Source organism: Helianthus annuus, chromosome 13 (genome assembly GCF_002127325.2).
Source record: "Helianthus annuus cultivar XRQ/B chromosome 13, HanXRQr2.0-SUNRISE, whole genome shotgun sequence".
In the NCBI taxonomy this organism is placed as follows: domain Eukaryota; kingdom Viridiplantae; phylum Streptophyta; class Magnoliopsida; order Asterales; family Asteraceae; genus Helianthus; species Helianthus annuus.
The window spans coordinates 172,440,042-172,454,111 of NC_035445.2; the positions used below are offsets into that span (position 1 = coordinate 172,440,042).

The following is a 14,070-nucleotide window of genomic DNA, read 5'->3' on the forward strand; positions in this document are numbered from 1 at the left end:
TGAATACATCACTATTGTAAAATTAAACCAAAAAAAACCTTAAACTAAACGAATACATCACTGTTAGTGACAATATGTAACATCACAGACCTATAAAATAATAAGCCACTATTACTTTTTTTGTTTCTTTAAAGGCTGATTTATTAAACCCAAAATATATACAACCAGAAGGGTATCCTACAAACCACATTTACAATCAAGAATTAAAAACTAAACTTGCACCATTGCCCCCATTTCAACGTGATTGCTTTTACACGATTCTTTAGCCATAAGTATCCGAGCGATTTCACTTCCTCCATCATATTCACGTTGTGATGAATTTAACTCACAGTCCATATTTGATATCTCATAACACCTGGGTTTAAAGGAAGATGTTTTGGGTTCAAGTCTCACAGACCATAGTAATTAAAAGAAATTCACCGCTAAAATTGTTTATAAATGTGCAAAGTTTGATATGTACTTTACCTCAACTTTATTTTTCAATAAAATACTATTTTTTTAAAAACAACTTTATTTTTCAATAAAATACTAACTTTTTAAAAACATAATTATCTATACAAGCGATCGGTGACACTGTTACGTGATATGAATATAAAAACAAAATGTTTAATGTAAATATCATGCAATCTTCATCAAGTAAGATTAGAGGGTATGGAGAGACTCATCTCCATGAGGATGGGCCGCCACGTAGGCGTCACATCACCATCTCATGGAGGATGGGCTTCCATACATTTTGAGGGGGTGGAAGATGAGCCTACCCCACCTATTATTTTATAATTTTCTAAGTTTTTTTTGTTAACTTTATAAAAACTTCAAAAACATTTAAAAATACAACATAAATAAATTCATTTCATAACATTAAAAAAAATTACATTTCCTAAAAACATAAAACCGAAAAAAAAATTCCGATACGATTAAAAAAACTAAACAACCTACGACGTCCATTTTTTCTTCATCTTTTCTTTCATCCTCCGATAAACCTCGCGTTCATCCTTCGGAACCGAGTCGAGATCCAACCTCATAATCCTAAAATCCTCCGCTCGAGCATAGTCGGCCGACACAGTTTTCTTGTGAGTATATTTTTCGGCCGCGAACTCTTTGAACGAACGGAATTCGTTTATCAAGTCGTCCATTTTCGAAGACGCCTTCGATCCGCCCCCTCCACTCGAGCCGGACCCTTTGCGCTATCCGGCCGCCTCTTTTTTTGCTTTGTCCCTTCCGGTGGGACGTTCCGACTCGTGAACGGGCAACACATCCTCGTCATCTTCCGGGTCGTCGTTTATGTCGATTTGACAACGAGCAGTGGAGCCTCCCGCACTATAACTTCCGGACTCGGAAGTTTTAGTCCGTTTGGCGGTTGCGACCTCATTTGGAACCGCCTTCCATTTTGGTTCTTTCTTTAAAACGTTCCATGCTCGGAGGTGTGGGAAAGGCGTTGAATTTTGAGAGTCCCACTTAGCCATAGCAAGGTTAAGAATGTCCTCTTCGTTACTCCCGCTAGGAGGACAAGTGTAAATTTGGTTATAATACCCGTTAAAGGTATTGATGGTCTTGCTCATTTTACGCCACTTGCCTGAGACGGATTCGACATCACGAGCCAGGCCATGCTCCATAATCCCGTTAAATCTTTCCGTTGTCGGACCTCAGCCGGCCCCCATACCTATTAATGACAAATGACGTCATAAACAATTTAAAATTGCACACCCATATATCGTATAATTTGGTGTAGATTTGCAATATCAACAAAATATAAAGGTATAAATCTTAAATAAACAAAATACGAAGGTATATATGAGATTAATAGAAAAGGTAAAAACAAATTATATTTGGATATCAGTTCTAACTACGTATACAGTTCTTTGGTTCAACGGATCCTCTCATGATTGACCATAATAAGATTCATATCGAAACACAGATAAAAAGTAAGCGCATCACAATGGTATATTTGATATTTTATAAAACATATATTTTTAAAGAAACCAAATATGTTACATCAATAAAAAACCATAAAAATAAATACCGAGACCAGTTTTTATAATATAGATACATGTATTGACTTGTTTGGTCGGCAACTCGGTATTGTTTCGATTCTCGATTCATTTCATTAGTGTAAGGTACGGACATGGAAAAGATAAATGACACATATATGAAGGAAATTGTAGGGTAAAAAAGCATGAAAACCACTTTTAAATTTTAATATTCAGTTAAGTCTAACTTTCCACTTTAAGTAAGATAGGATAGAATACATTTTAATTAAAACTAGCAATAAGACCTGCGCGCGTTGCGGCGCGATACATCGTAAACATCGAATAGATTACTCCAAACGTTATGTGATGCGTTAACCATATGAAAACACGTGTTTCAACGTATTTGATTGAACTCAACGTTACCTATATAAGCATTGCAATTGGATCAAACACAAAGTAAATCAAATTTATACCCAACAATCATAACGTATTATATGTGACCCGAGTCATACATAGAAAATGTAACGGGTATAACGGAAAAGCTGACACGTATAATCAAAAGAGATGAATTAGAGCTTCTGAAAAAATGGAAAAAAGCAAACCCTAATTTGATTCCACTCGATTTGAAACAAAATTTACGAAGCATCACCTCACTCGTTTTCTAGAAAAGTTTACGTCGAAACATACACCAACTCAAATTTATACCGAAACGTACATAAAAATATGCACGTAAAAATGTTTTTTAAACGAAAACATATTATATTTGACCTAACTCGTTTCCAGAAAAAGTTTACGTCAACACGTAGAGAAAATCGAATTTATATAGGCACGTACGTCAAACTATGCACGTGAAAAAAAATCAGTTTTTCTTAAGTAAAGAAGGTATAACGGTAAACTCAAAACAAATTATTAGTAAAAAAAAAAAACTTAATAGGTTAAATACGTTAGTAAAATTGTGCCAAGTAACACTAATGCCAAACCACTGCCAACGAACACCAACATCAGAAGAGCTTGTAAAAATAAAATAAATAAGAAAGTAAAAAATAACACCGGACAAAAAACATACGTAAAATCGTTGAACCACGCACCCCAGTCGCGGCGTGTTAATGCGAAAAAATTATATAGAAACGTAAAACGTAAAAAAAATAACTAAGTCGATCTACGATTCGCGCGTTGCGATGAACTTTTTAAACGTGGGAAAAATAGACGCGCTACGACTGGACTGTCAAACAGGGAAAACAGACGAAAAACGTTGCACCCTACACGCACGTTTAGGGCTGTAAACGAGCCGAGTCGAGCCGAGCTAGACCCAGCTCGAGCTCGGCTCGAACTCGATTCGAGCTGGCTCGGCTCGAGCTCGAATTTCAAATCGAGCTGAGATTTGAGGCTCGAGCTCGGCTCGATTAGAATTCGAGCTAGCTCGGCTCGATCTAGCTCGAACTAACAAAGAACCGCAAAATTTATTACTTAAAAAGCCCTTAAAATGAACTTCTTCATAGCCTAAGGGCCATAATTGCCATTTAATTTAACCATATGGCTAAATATGCAAGTATAAATAGTTAATTCAGTATCTCCATTGTCTTTACCTTCTTTTATAGGGGAGATACTCCCTTAGTTTTTGTTTTCTAAGCGATGTGGGACAAAAAATGAGGATGTAAACCTTATTGAGCCAGCTCACGAGCTCACGAGCCGAGCCAGGCCAAGCTCGAGCTCGGCTCGTTTATAAATCGAGCCGAGCCGAGCTGGCTCGTTTACAACCGAGCCAATTTCGAGCCGAGCTTTCTTCGAGCTTTTTTCGAGCGAGTTTCGAGCGAGCTGCGAGCCACGAGTTTTTTAAACACCCCTACGCACGTTGCTGCGTGTTGACTCGCAAAATTTAGAACGAAACGTAAAACGAAAAACTTGCGAAAGATAAAAAGTATAAGGGACCAAAGTTGAAAATAAGAAAGTGTTGGGGTTAAATTGAAAAGTTTTAAAACTTTGGGTTAAAACTAAAAATGTCAAAGGGTTGAAAATGAGAAACATAAAAACCTTTGGGTTAAAAGTTAAAAATGCAATTTTTTTTGAGAAACACCCAATGCACATCTTACCACTATCAAAGCAAGAAAAATTTGTTAATTTATAGTTTGTAAATAGAATACATTAAGAGAGACCAAATGGGTAAAAGCAAAAAGTAACAAAAAGGTTGCGATCAAAAACACAAAACTATAAAAGTACGTTGTAGATACTCTTTTCTTTTAATTTTTACTTAATGACTAAGTATCTTTTACACTTCTAGAGTTTTAGACTTTAGAATAGCAGGTTACCAAAAATATCAAGGCAAAGATGTAAAAAGTAGTATGAACATTTGAAAGATGCTTGATATTCAATTAAGTAAACGTGAAGCTTTGAATATTAAAACCTATATAAGTAAACTTTTTTTGCATTATTAGTTGTAAGTTATGCTTTATGAGTTTTTCAAAAAAAAAAAAAAACTTGATTTTTTAGTTTTAACCCAAATGTTTGTATCTTTTCCAATTTTAACCCTACATAATTTGTTTTTTAAATTTTAACCCAAAACTTTTCATTATTTGCAATTTAACTTCACAACTTTTGTCACTTATACTTTTCATCTTTCGCAAATTTTCGTTTTACGTATAGTTCTAAATTTTTCGAGTTAATACGACGCAACGTGCATGTGTGGTTCAACTTTTTTACCTCTATTTTCCATGTTTGACATGTTCGTCGCAATACGCATATTATAGGTCAAGTCAGTGTTGGTTGTCGATGACGGTTGTGTGACATTAGTACTATTTGACACCGTTTTACGCCCCGCCGCAACGCGGGGTGTGCTTTGGGGGTTTTCAAAGAAAAAATTGTTATGCATATTGTTGTCGTAACGTTGGCTTTGGGGGCTTTCAAAAAAAATGTTTTTTTTACTTTTCACCCAAAAGTATTTCGTAAATTACTTTTAACCCAAAACTATTTTTTTTTTTACTTTTAACCCAAAACTTTTTATCTTTTGCAATCTATCATCATAACTTTTTTTTACTTTCAACTTTGGTCATTTATAGTTTCCATTTTTCGCAAATTTTTCGCTCTATGCTTGGTTCTAACTTTTGTGACTTAACACATCACAGCTATGTCTTTGGCTTAACGTTTTTACGTTTCGTTCTAAATTTTACGAGTTAACACGACACAACGTGCGTGTGTGGGTGAACGTTTTTACATCGTCTATTTTTACCCCGTTTGACAGGTTTAACATAACGTGTGGGTCGTAGATCGACTTAGTTATAAATAAAGAATTCTCGCCGTATTGCGGCGGGTCGTAATCCTAGTTAATAATAATAATAATAATAATAATAATAATAATAATAATAAATGCTATGGAAAAAAAATTACTCTATTTGACCTCATGATCTAATACCCTCTTGTTATGGGTGAATGTTTTAATCAATATTCCAGACTAAAGTTGATAATCTGGGATTACGAATAGATTTGATATTCTGAACCTAGTTCTTATGTTTCACAGATGTATTTCTTGCACATGTTATTTATTAAATGAAGGGAATAAAATAAATGACTTGATCAAAACTAAATATAGGTTTGATATCCTGAACCTATATATGTGACAATTGGTAACTATCCATGATTGTGATCTCACCCATTTTATCACTTGTTTTTGTATTTGTAATTCAATCTTATTTCCATCGTGAATGTATTATTGATTAATAAATCAATAAAGTATCTTGTTCCCTTTAATCAATCTCATTGTATTTACGAATTTACTTTGATTATGCAAACATGTGCGTATTCATTTAGACATTTACATAACCATATATCCGATATTTTTTTAACCAACCATACACAATGGCGGATCCGCCCCTGACCATACAAATATTTCATTGTTTTTTCCTTTTGGTAAATTCTCTTTAATTCTCAGTATCTTTTTCTAAATTCGATAAGGTTCTCATTATTTTTTCCATTTTCCCCAAACGCACTGGGTTTATGGAAACCCACAAATATGGCTGGATCCGCCCCTGACCATACAAATATTTTATTATTATTTAAAATATATTTAATTCTTTAAATTCTAACAGATATCTATACACATAATAAACTCAAAATATTAAATATTACAACTTTACTATCCTTTTATTCTACTAAAACCTTAATACTAAATTAAATTTAATTCATTATCACTATTTTTTTCTAATTATTTTTTCAGTCTGCAACGCTAGAATTAATATAAGGTTATTGGTATGATGATGGTCTTCCCTTGGAGGATGATCCGCTACGTAGGCGCCACGTAGATCGGGTGTGATGATGTGGCAAAGAGAATGAAGGTAAGGAAATGGGAGATGGGCCTAAAATATATGTATATGTTGTATGATGTATATATGTGCGTGAGGGGGTTTTGTCCTCTAAAGGGACGTCTTCAACGTTTGCAGGTAGCTAAACAGGCTGCCGACAGTGGGGGGAATGGGGGAGTTGCGGCGCCGGTCTTCGACACCCCAAGGCCGATGCCCACACCGACCAGCCTAACTAAATAACTTTCTGATAAAACTGTGAACAAAAAGTCACGGTAATCGTTGTTTTTTGTTTGATTTAAAAATTCTGAATTCATCGTAATTCATGTATTTATTTTTACTTAAACTTTGCCAAAAAATAATTTTAATGTAAAAGTATTTCGCGATGCAAAGGCTACCTACACAAACTCCAAATAGAAAACAAACACAATAAACTTTATACTAATCATAGTAGTTACTTATTTTTAACAATTTTTTTACAAGTTTGGTTAGATTAATCTCTTGTAAAGTATCTAATTTGTTTTTACTCATTCAATGTTATCGTCCCTTCTAGTGAAGCTTCTTTGTATATTTCTACAATATCAACATCACACGTTTTATTGGTGTCATGCTAGAAAACCATATCATTTCATTGATTTAAAACTACACCAAAGTTTTAAAAACCGTGAAAATGAACAGTAGTTTGTGTTTTTCTTAAGTTTATCCCTTTTATTATTATAATTGATTTTGAGCATATTTTGTTTTTCTATTATAACTTTTCAGATACAATTTTTTATATAATTCCAAGTATGTTGTTGCAATATGTCTGATTTTATCTTCATCTTGATATAAACTTTCCTCAAAACCGAGTTGTGAATAGTATTATACAAATAATGGAAACTCAAACATATATATTATTAAAGTTGAATCACATATAGGTTTTTTTGGTAAGTTAACGTTTTTTTATCCTTTTGGTTATTCAAATAACATAATATGTTGTAGGACATGGGCAACAATTATAAACTATAAAGAGTTAAATGCTTGGTTGGTCCCTGTGGTTTTTAAAAATTGCAGACTTGGTCCTAGTGGTTTACTAATTACACGCGTGGTCTCAAGACTTGTCAAAAATGCACTCGGTTGGTCCCTAGCCCTAACATCAGTTAAATTTCTCAGTTAAGTCCATGTTAAATGACCAAAATACCCTTGCTTATTAACTCTCTTTATAAGTTTTGTTTAGTTTACTTTTGACCCATTTTCATCTTCATTACCTGATGGAGACGATGAAGATGTTGAAAATTAGGGTTCGAGATTGGGGGAATTTGGAGTCGGCAAGAAACCACCGGCAACTACCGACATCCCCACACCCTCACTTCTCCTTCTCCTTCTCCTCCCCCTCTCACCTCTGCACACCTCTGTGTAATTAGTAAACAACTGGGACCAAGTCTGCAATTTTTGAAAACCACAGGGACCAACCAAGCATTTAACTCAACTATAAATTAGCGATAAAATGTTGCTTTATGTAGTTGTACCATATGCATGGGGAGATTTAAAAAAAATGATTTTTCATTTCTAACCCAATATTTTTCCTCTTTTGTAATTTAGCCTTAACACTTTTTTATTTTCATCTTTGACCTCTCATAAGTTTCATCTTTCACAAGTTATTTGTTTTACGTTCGTTCTAAATTTTGTAAGTTAATACGCCGTAATATGTGTGTGGGGTTCACCGTTTTTTGGTATATTTTTTTCCATTTGACAGATTTATCGCAACACGTTTATTTTTCTCTGTTCTACTTACTTATCAGTTGTAACATTGTGTTATACTTGGACTATCGAGTTCACTTCTATCAGTTGTAACTGCTACTTCGATTGTTGTACTATAAAAGATGTATCAATATATGTCATGTGCCACTTAGGCTAGAGGGTATGGTGATGGCCCTTCAAGGGAGGATGATCCGCCACGTAGGCGTCACGTCATAGTCCTCCTAAGGATGGTCCATCTCACAAAACTAGAGGGTATAGAGGATGGTACTAGATGATCATACCCCACCACTTTTATGTTTTTTATTTTTTTAATCTTCTACTTTTTTTAACATTTAACAAATAAATTAACAAAATATTTTCATTAATATTAAAAACCATTACACAAACTCAAAAAAAAGAGATAAACTTAAAAAAAAAACGAGAAAAATGCCCGGATAGTCCCTGTGGTTTCGCCTTTTTTCACCTATAGTCCCCAACTTTCTAAAACTACCTGAATAGTCCCCAACTTTTCATTTTTTGTTCCCGGATAGTCCCTGGGTCTAACTTCAGTTTGTTTTCTCTGTTAAATGGGTGTGAAATGACCAATTTACCCTTTCCTTTAAAAGGCCAAACCACAGGGACTATCCGGGCATCTTCTATATTTTTAGAGAAAAACCCCACCACCACACTTCATCTTCAACCACCACCCACCATCACCCTCCACCATCACCTTCTTCTCTGCAATTTTCTTTAAAGAAACCCTAAAACACCCTAGTCACCTCTAAACTAACTGTCCATAACCATAAATCAAAACATCCTTAAATTAAATCTATGACTTTATATTCACCATCTTAAATCATATGACACCATCATTTTGTTCTCAAGTACTCTGTTTTACATGACAAATAACAATTCAGTTTACATTTTGAAACAATGGAAAATACAGTTCAAGAATAAAGAGGCAACAAAAACACATCTATACACCTTCACCAACAATCTCACAAATCAAATAACCGGGCATCCATCGACCACAATACTTGCAGCAGCCGGACAAGAACCCAATAATTATCCAACTGTTATAGTTCCCGGCGAGACACCACCGACCACCACCGCCGTCGCTGCATCTAGCGGCTCTACCGCCGCCGCACACCACACTTTATCTGATCTGTCTCTCTCGTCCCTCTCTCCGTCTCTTCTTGTTCTGCCGCCACGCCGCCGCCGTGCGTGGCGGCTCTCTTTCTGGTTCCATTAACCGACGTAGGGGGTTTGATTGTTTGTCGATGAAGGGGTGTTGTGTGGTTTGTTGTCTGGTCGGGTTACGCAACACCGGAGCGCCGGTTAATCGGCTCCGGCAGCTGTCTATCGGGGGTGGGAATGAGGAATTGAGAGGGGGGAAAGGCTTGTTGTGGTCTGTGTTTGTGTTGTTTGCTGTTTTCAGGCGGTGGAAAAGAGGATGACGACAACGGCAGTGGTTATGCGCGGCGGAGACGGCGGCGGCCGGTGATGGTGGAGGGTGGAGGAGGGTGATGGTGGGTGGAGGTTGAAGATGAAGTGTGGTGGTGGGGTTTTATAAATAAAAATGAAGAAGATGCCCGGATAGTCCCTATGGTTTGACCTTTTAAGGAAAGGGTATTTTTGTCATTTCACACCCATTTAACAGAGAAAACAAACTGAAGTTAGACCCAGGGACTATCCGGGAACAAAAAATGAAAAGTTGGGGACTATTCAGGTAATTTTAGAAAGTTGGGGACTATAGGTGAAAAAAGGCGAAACCACAGGGACTATCCGAGCATTTTTCTCAAAAAAAAACACATAAACTTAAAAAAAATCCTAAAAATATATTACACATATAGGATTAATTAACCAATACATAATATTATAATACAAATATTACACAAAACGAAAACTAATATAAAAGGCATAATATTATAAAAGGCCCAGCAAAACTAATATAAAAGGCCCCAAAGCCCAACCCATCCTAAACCAATACATATCATCCCCTAGGGTTTGTTTACCTGCACCTACCGCAACAAAATCTCCAATCTCTTCAACAATGGCAGGTCTATTATATTTTTTTTTGAATTTTTAATTTTTTAATCTGTTAATCATCGTTCCTCACAAATTTTTGGCATTTAGCGCCCGTCTCCAACGTCAAGTACTTGCCGGTGACGACGGGGACGGAGGGGGGCGAGATGGTGTTTTGGCCGGCGACGGTCCTCGACGGTGTGGGGACGTACCCCATACCGCATAGCGTTATCAAATCTGATTCTCAGTTGTGGCTTGACTTTTGTTATTGTCTATTGCATGGGCGAAGGATAGTGGGGGCGGGAGGGAGCGGCCGACCCCCCGAACTTTTTGCTCAGTAGTGGAGAGTATGTAGTTTTCGTATAGAAATTTTGGGTATGTACGTTTTCGACCCCCCGTTTTATAGAAATTTTTGAGTATATATGTTTTCGACCTTCCAGTCGAAAATCTCAAGCTTCGCCACTGGTCTATTGTATGTGTTTTTACATGTTTATACAGACAATATCATTATACAAACAATATATACATATTAATTTTCACGTCTGAGAAAATGAGGAAATTTCCTAAACATTTCCTCGTTACTTCTAACCGGTAGATTGATGTTTCAAGCATACTTAAAAAACTAAACATAATTAGAGTATTAACATTGGAGCCTTTCATACATGTATTTTTATATAATATAGATAGGAAAAATGAGGAAACAACAAAAACACTACTAAATTATAATCTCTAAAATAGAGAAAAGTATATAGAAACTAAAGTACACTTCTATATTTAGAGGCTTACATTAACAATGTATATGTTTATTGTGAATGTGTAGGAAAGGGAAAAAACTAATTAAATAAGTGTTTGTAAGTAGGATAGAGATAAAGAGAGAGAGTTGGATGTGAAAGGTTTTTGAGAAATATTAAATATTTAAAGAAATGTGCTTTTTTAGTGTTATTATATAGAATGAGAATAAAAGGTCCACTATGAATGCTCTTGCTGCCGTCCAAATTCATGCATACGTAGTTGACAGTTGCATATCTCTATTAAAATAAACACGTCACATTATTCCTTTAACACATCAAAGCATAGTCATCCTATCTAATATAGGGTTAAGTTTATATACAAAGTGTTTTATCATATAAAACGTACGAAAGACATGCAAAAAAAAAAACACGGTGTCAGTTTCGTAATTATTTGCTCGTATGATGATTATCAAAATTACTCTAAAAATAATCTTGTAGAGTAATTTTGATTTTGTAGGGTAATTATCAAAGTTACTCTACAAGTGTATCTTGTAGAGTAATTTTGATCTTGTATGATAATTATCAAACTTACTCTACAAGTCTATAAAAATTACCCTGCATCAAAATTACTCTACAAGTGTATCAAAATTACTCTGCAAGTTTATCAAACAACATACAATTCAAAATTACTCTGCAAATCATTTGTATAGTAATCATGATACTCTACAAAATTACCTTACAAAATCAAAATTACGATACAAGATCATTTGTATAGTAATTATGATACTCTACAAAATTACTCTACAAGATCAAAATAATTTTACAAGATCATTTATAGAGTAATTTTGATAATTACTCTACGAGTAAATAATTACCAAAAATGTCGCCGCTTATCTTTTTTTTTTTTTTCATTTTCATCGTATTTGTACGTTTTGTATGATAAAAGTATTTATATTTGATTATTTGTCATGTAATATAATAATCATATATTCCAAATCATCGTAAACATTTGGACAAAAATTATCTTTTGTAGGTATCATCAACGAACGACGACTAGTTCTCAAGGAACAAAGTATCTCAAACCAGAATATTCCCCTCGTGACATACTTCATTGCACTTTGGCAAATGAATTTCAATAAATAAATTTAAACCTCATCCTCCGATAATAATATATACTCAGTACGTCGTACGACAACCTTATATAGTGGAAAAGTTACTATCTTTGACCTTAATAAACAATTAGCTATAATATTTATCATAATAAAAATGTTATAAGTTGTTTTGAAACGATATAAATGAAAGTTAGGGAGACACATAATTCTTTTATATTAGCAACAAAAGTGAAAGTCATGAGAATACTGGTACAAATTATATCAACTGATTGATTACATTTTGAACTATTAATTCAATTTGCTTTTACTTTGTTGGTTCCGAACCCTTGACATGTTTAATTGAAGGAAAAGAGTTCCATCCACTCTATCATTTACCTTACAGGTTCCGAACCTTGACGTGTTAATTGAAAGAAAACAATTCCATCTACTCGACCATAAATAATTTTTTTATTTTATTTTTAACTAATTGTTTATACGTCATTGTAGAAAAATAGTTTTGGTTGTATTATTGTCATATAAAAGTAAAAATATCCACCTAGCTCCGCCCCTGATTATTAATAAATTTGATATAAAGTTATTTATATCATTGGTTAAAGTTTTTTAGCATAAGTAAATGAGGAAGAGTTAATAGTCAAAGTTAAAACTCACAGTATAAGTCAAAATTCGAAAGTTTGAATAAATTGTTAATGATTTATGAATTTATCGTACTTCGTTAGTTCGTTGTATGAAAATAGTTAAATAGATTTTTTTTCTCATATCCTATTCGGCCCATCGTTATATTAAATAATTGTTAAATAGATTTCTTTTTCTCATATCCTATTCGGCCCATTCAAAGTCAAGACCCTATAAAAGCTTATGTTGTTGTGATCATCATTTATTTAAATGTTACTTTTGTAAAAAAAATCGTTTATTTAAATGTTAAAAAAAAGTTAAACATCAGTAAAAAGTTTTTTTTTTAACAGCGTACGGTTAGGATGTCACTATTAGTAATTAGTATGTTAGTATAACAAGTTAGTAAAAATTAATATATATTTCATATGACTTCAAATTGCGTCGTTTTTTTCAAGAATAATAGCAAGTAATGTTATAAATGACATTTATTTAATACCATACAAATGATATATCCTCTGAAAATGCATATAAGTATCTACATATGTATCGATAACTTTAACAAAATTACAAGAAAAACAAAAAGTACTTTTAGTAATTTTTTTCTTCAATAAAATAACAAATACAAAACAAAAACTAGTTTTCATTATTGTCATATATAATGACGATTTCTAGAAGGTTGTGGCTAGTTGACCATAAACAAATTTTAGTCAATGGTCGTATAACAAGTATACCAAGTCATTGCTTCAAACCCAAAATACAATTGAGAAGAGAGAGAAAACATAAATTTAGAGATCATTATAAACAAATATTCTATTCAATTTAATATATTCAAGAATGGCCTATGTGGTTTGACCATAAGCTCTATTTCAGTCCTTGAAGTTTTTTTCCCTACAATCCTCTGTAATTTTTGTTCTTTGTCAGTTTAGCTCTAGAGACCAACACCATTACATTATCTTGTTAGATGAAAAACATTTTAGTCTTTTACCTTATGCATACATGTCAATTGAAGAAATTCTGTTGCTATACAATAAAACAATCAAAAGCTTTACATAACAACATAATTAAAAGGTAAAAGACAGAAATATCTCGCTATTTAAAAGTAGAATGTCACAACTTCTTTGAAAAAACACCATTTCTAATCCGCTTAGCTTATAACCAAAGATATAGTCTCGACGGGGGGTTAATCTTTAATCCCTTTAAAATCGACAACTAATGATGTTCCGAGAGTACATATGCAAAATAAGAACACTGTGAAGCTCGTTATGAGAAGGAGAGACGAGGGGTTCTTCTCGTAACCACCATTCGGCGTGAGAATAAGTATGGCTTTATAAAGAGTAAAGATGTGTGTGTTAATTGTGAGAGAGTGACAAAACGAATCCTTAAACTTGTGGTTTAAGGTTGATATTTATAACCAAAGAGTGTGGAGAAGGAAACTGGCCGATGGGCCTTGGCTAGACGTCGCCAACAAGGAATATATGGTTGGTCCCTTTTGACACGGCATATAGTGTTTACAGAGGAAGTGGGACGTTGGCGCATTGTGGTAGGTGCCACGTGGCCTCCGAGTGTACTTGTTAAGTCTGTCACCAGCTGTGATTGAAGATCATGGAACAGTGAA

The 14,070-nt window shown here is 34.2% G+C and overlaps 1 protein-coding gene across 1 annotated transcript; it reads right to left on the reverse strand.

Annotated features, from left to right (window-relative positions):
- Nucleotides 1-1,184: 1,184 nt before the first annotated feature.
- On the reverse strand, nucleotides 1,185-1,613 carry LOC110902375. The gene has a single exon (XM_022149057.1). It carries the CDS (start codon nucleotides 1,611-1,613, stop codon nucleotides 1,185-1,187), a length of 429 nt encoding a protein of 142 aa, XP_022004749.1.
- Between the last annotated feature and the right edge of the window lie 12,457 nt (nucleotides 1,614-14,070).